This window comes from Tupaia chinensis, unplaced genomic scaffold (genome assembly GCF_000334495.1).
Source record: "Tupaia chinensis unplaced genomic scaffold, TupChi_1.0 Scaffold141530_1, whole genome shotgun sequence".
NCBI classification, from domain to species: domain Eukaryota; kingdom Metazoa; phylum Chordata; class Mammalia; order Scandentia; family Tupaiidae; genus Tupaia; species Tupaia belangeri.
This window is the reverse complement of record NW_006201391.1, coordinates 236367-240943: the sequence shown is the minus strand read 5'-3', so window position 1 is coordinate 240943 and position 4577 is coordinate 236367. Positions and strand designations below refer to the sequence as shown.

General features: G+C 63.1%; 1 protein-coding gene across 1 annotated transcript in view; it reads right to left on the bottom strand.

Moving 5' to 3' along the window:
• Positions 1 to 3026: 3026 nt before the first annotated feature.
• Positions 3027 to 4577, bottom strand: part of IQSEC3 (IQ motif and Sec7 domain ArfGEF 3) — a 90498-nt gene continuing 88947 nt past the window's right edge. The window contains 2 exon segments of the mRNA XM_027766234.1: positions 3027 to 3128; positions 3208 to 3257. Coding sequence (XP_027622035.1) covers positions 3054 to 3128; positions 3208 to 3257 — 125 coding nt within the window. The 3' untranslated portion in view covers positions 3027 to 3053.

Below are 4577 nucleotides of genomic sequence, written 5' to 3'. Positions count from 1 at the left end.
ACAGCGCCTGGCTCAGCAGGGGCTCCATGCGGGCCAAGCAGGGCTGGTCCAGGACAATGACCTTGACGATCTGCTGGCACTGCACCAGGGTGCCCGGGGGTGTGGGCGGCGGCGGCAGCGGCGGGGGCTGCTCAGTCAAGGGGCTAGGCTGCAGGTCTGGCGGCGCCGGCACTCCCCTCTCGGCCCCCAGCCCGGAGCTGTGCTGGGACGTTTGAAGCCTGTTGTGAATTGACACCTAGTTTAGAAACAGCCAGAGAAGCGTGAAATGTTACAAGACTAATTCCCAGCTGCTGGGAAGGGCTACCCAGAGCCGCCCTCTGCCTCCCTCCCTCCTCGGCCTCACTCAGACCCCGCCCATCTCCGCACCAGAAGGAAGCGGGACTCTGACCCGGGGCTCTTCCGGCAGGGAGAGCGGAGTCAAGAGCCTGACGGAGCAGCCACCGCTCCGCCTCGGTCTCCTGTCGGTGAGATGGGTTCTGCCTGTCTGCAGGCTTTGTGCACCTGCAGGGCTTTGGCTACATCCCGCCAACCAATGGCCTTTGCCGGTCCCTGCTTCCCGGGATGGGGGTATGGACACAAAGAACAGTCCAGGGGCGTTTTAGCAGCCCCCCTCCCCTCGGCTTTGTTAAAGAAAAAGGCAGCCTCACTGTGGGCCGGCCATGTACACCATGAAGGTGCCTCGAGTCAGCACATCAGGGACCCCTGAGGGCTGATCCGATCCCTCCAGACTCCCCAGGACCTCGGCCACACTGGAGAGCAGCCTGACAGCGGGGCAGAGGCAGGCCCATGCATCCTGGGGACACTTGCCCCATTGCAGGAGGGGACACCGGGAAGCACTCTAATCTTCGGGGGACACCGGGAAGCACTCTAATCTTTGTCCTGGGGGAGTCCCATGAGTGCTCCCTTGGCCACAGAGGGCTCCAGGAACTGGCGTGGCCTCCTCTAGTGCAGGAGGGGAGGCAGGCTGGAGGTCTCTGGGAGGAGAGATCTCCCTCTGCTCTACCCTGCAAGTCTCTGCCTCAAACAGAATGGCCACTGTCCCCTGCAAACATCTGGGCCCTCTAGGGGTGGCTGAGACCCTGGACTCTCCGAGGATGCTTCCTGCTGGGCCACCCTCTGTCCTCGGGCACCTCCTCGGGCTGGTTGTTCAGGATGGCGGGGGGTGGGGGGTGGGTGGGGGGGGGCTGTAGGGAAGAACCTCACCCTAGGCCTAGACCAGGCTGGGCCAGCCCAAGTCTGGCACAGAGCCTGGAACCAGCATCTCCTAATCTTTTCTGGCTAACGGTGTCAGTTCAGGGCCCCCTTCGCACTCCCAGTGGGCTCGAGGCCCCCCACTGCACACCCCTGAGGGTCACAAGCCCAGGGCCCAGCTCAGAGCCGTAGGCCTCAGTCTCCTTAGCAAACCTGATAGCATCTTTTAGACCGAGGGTCCCCCGACAAGCAACGGGTCCCTGAGCTCCTCTGTCTTGCCAAGAGACATGGTGGGCATGTTTCCCTCCCCACCCTGCCCTGGGAAGCCCTGCCTTCATCCCCACCTTCTTTGCCCTGACTCACTCCCTAGGAGAAAGGTGGCTCGAGAAGGCCAGGACAAGCTGTGCCCCTGCCTCCCTCCCAGGCCCCAGATACCAGCCTCCCTCCTCCCCCTCCACCCCCATCCTCCTCCTCCCCCTGCTCCCCCTCTGGGTTGCTCCCACAGTGGCCCACAGCTCTGGGCCTCCTCCTCCCTTCCTCCCCTCTGCCCTGCCCTTCCGGATTTGCCTCCAGGCGATTCCCCTCCAGGCGTGCACCCCACCCCACCCCGCCTGGCGCCTTTATCCTTAATGGTCAGTCAGTGAGAAGCAGGTCATGGCAGCAAAATGCCCTCTTGGCTAAGCCCTTCTCACCTCCCTGCCATGGAAGAGAGAGAGAGACAGAGAGACAGAGAGGATGGAAATGAGTAGCAGGTCAGGCAGCTCGAGGAGGGAGAAGCCCCTGCCACAGGGGCTCGGCCTGGCAATGGCAGAGAGAGAGAGAGCGCAGAGGACAGAGCTGGGGTCCAGCAGAGAGGCCATGGGCGTGAGGCTGCCTTCTGCCCCAGGCAGAGGGTGGCAGGGCCCCGGAGCTAGCCGAAGGTGGGGCAGCCTTGCAGAGGGCCACATGGCCCTGGGGGGGGGGGGGGTGTGCGTCAGATGGCGTGTCCTCCCTAGGCAGCTCAGGCGAGGGCACTGGCAGGGCTAGAGACTGAGAGGAGGGCAGGGCTTCGGTGTTTATCTGCAAGGCTGGGGGATGGGCAGCTGCAGGAGGATACGGAAGACGGGCAGGGGATGGAATACCCACCCTGGGGGCTTGGCAGCTGCTGGGGCAGGAAGCTCCTCCGAGTAAGGTGCCTCCTCCAGACACGGGTGTGTGGGGGGTGGGGGCCGTGGGGACAGAGAGAGGGAACGGGGCTCCTCTGGGTGTCCTGAAGCTCCCAGAGCTTAGGCAGGTGTGGGGCAGACTCCTCCCTGACAGCTAAGGGGGACCCCCCAGCTGGAAGTGGGGCAGGGAAAGGAGGTGTCTTTGTGAGCAGCCAGTGGTCCTGGGAGCCTGGCGGGGCAGGGGCAGGGGTGCAGCAGGGCTGGGGTTCAGCTGGGCTTGCAGGGGCAACTGCATGCCCCACAGATACCTCTGGTTCCTCCCCATGAGGCTCTGGAATGGGTACCCTCTCCTCTGACATGGACAGTCCTCGGATTTGTCTGCTCTTTGCCTGGCCCTGCCTCAGTCCCTTGCTACCCACAATCCCTCCCCACCAGCTTCACAGATGGGCCAGCTGCTCCCAAGTGAAGCCCTGCCTCCCAGCTCCCGACTTCCCTAGAGATTGAGCCCTTGGGGGGCCTTGACTGAGGGGGGGCCTCTCCCCTCCTCTGGAGGATGGAGGGCTCAGGGAAGGGAACGCCGGGTCTTTGCAGGGAAAGCGGAGTTGGGGGACACAGGAGGGACGGCTAGAGGGCCATGGTCAGCTGGGGAGGTGTGCCCCAGCGGGCGACGGGCTGGGCCGGCTGGGCCGGGAGGGCTGGGACAGGGTATTACCCATGCTAGCAGTAACTTTTAATTGTATCTCTTGAAATTGGTAAAATGGTGAGTCGGGCTGGGGAGGCATTGATTAATACCTGAGAAGAGAAACAACAGAGAGGTGAGAAGGCGGAAGGCGGGCACGGACACTCACCTGGCCACCAGGCCTCCACTTACCTCCACCAGGCCGTCGGCGGGCTTCTCCCCCGGCGCAGCTTCCCTTTTGGCTTTGAATGCAAAGAGCACAGGCTCATTCTCCACCAGCCCATGCCAGCCCTGCCCTCCGCCTCCCACGGTCTGCCTACAACTGGGGGTGCGGGCAGGAAGTCTGGGAGTGGCCCAGGCCCCGCTACGGCTGCGGACAGCCCAGGCCGGAGGCTGCAGCCAGGAGCTGGAACCCTGTGTGATCTTGGGCGACAAGCTGTGCCTCTCTGAGCGTCCAAGGACCAGACGGTCCCTGACGTTCTCTGTGGTCTCGGCACCGTGGCGCATCACTCGCTCAAGTCAAAGCCTTCCGAGGCCGGCCCCGGGGTCTGGCCGTTAATGGAGCAGGATCCCACACGGCTGGCCACAGTTTAAATCCTGGCCCCACGGAAAACACCCCAGGCACGCGTGTGTGCGTTTCCCACACCCCGACAGGATGAAGAAATGGAGAAGGGGGTGTGACGTGGCCACGCCCCACCGCGGGGTGCTTTCTCCCTCCTTCTTTCCCTTTGTCTGTCTCTCTCTGGTGAGTACATGTGCCCTCCAGCAATGGAAGAAAAAAGCAAGCCTTACCAAACGAGGTGGGCATTGGGCTGTGGGCACCAGGCCGCTCTGCCTCCTCTGCCCACAGTCCCCTGCTCCTGTCCGGGTGACTTAGCTACGCAGCCTGGACTTGGTGAGGCCGCACGGCCATCACCGCAGGGCTAGGCCCATTGGAGCCCATAATGGCTCTGCAATTGCTCTGGGAACCTTCTGAAGGCCTGGAGCAGTGATAGGGACCCTGGGACCACCCAGGACAGCTGACGCCTCTTTCTGGCTGTCACTCTCAGCAGGAGCCCCTCTGACTTCTGGCCTGTAGGGGGTGCCACTCCCCTTTGCTGCTGGCCCTCAGCCACTGCTGCGCCACGGCCATCATGTGGGGATGAGGAACCGTGCGTGCCCTGGGATCTGCATCTGGCCAACCAGGGCTCCGACTTCCAGAGTCAGGGGCCGGCGTGCAGTGAGGGGCATGCAGCATGGGGCGGGGCGCAGGGAGTGAATCGCAGCGAGGTGGGCCTGGAGCAGACACCACGAGGGCAGGCAGCCACTGAGTACCCTGACCTGCAGAAGCGAAGGGGCCCACTGTAGTCAGGGGAGTGGACAATGGTGGACGCTCTGGGAACGTCTGACCACACACGTGGGGTCTCCAAAATGTTCGTGGAAAATGCACATTATAAAAAAGTACTCAGGGATTTCAAAATCGTACCAAAATAAGCTTACACTTGAATTCCATGTTCCACAAACTTTTCAAAGACCACCCCCCCCCCCCCCCCCCGGGGGCCCCCAGACAGAAAAAGCCCCAC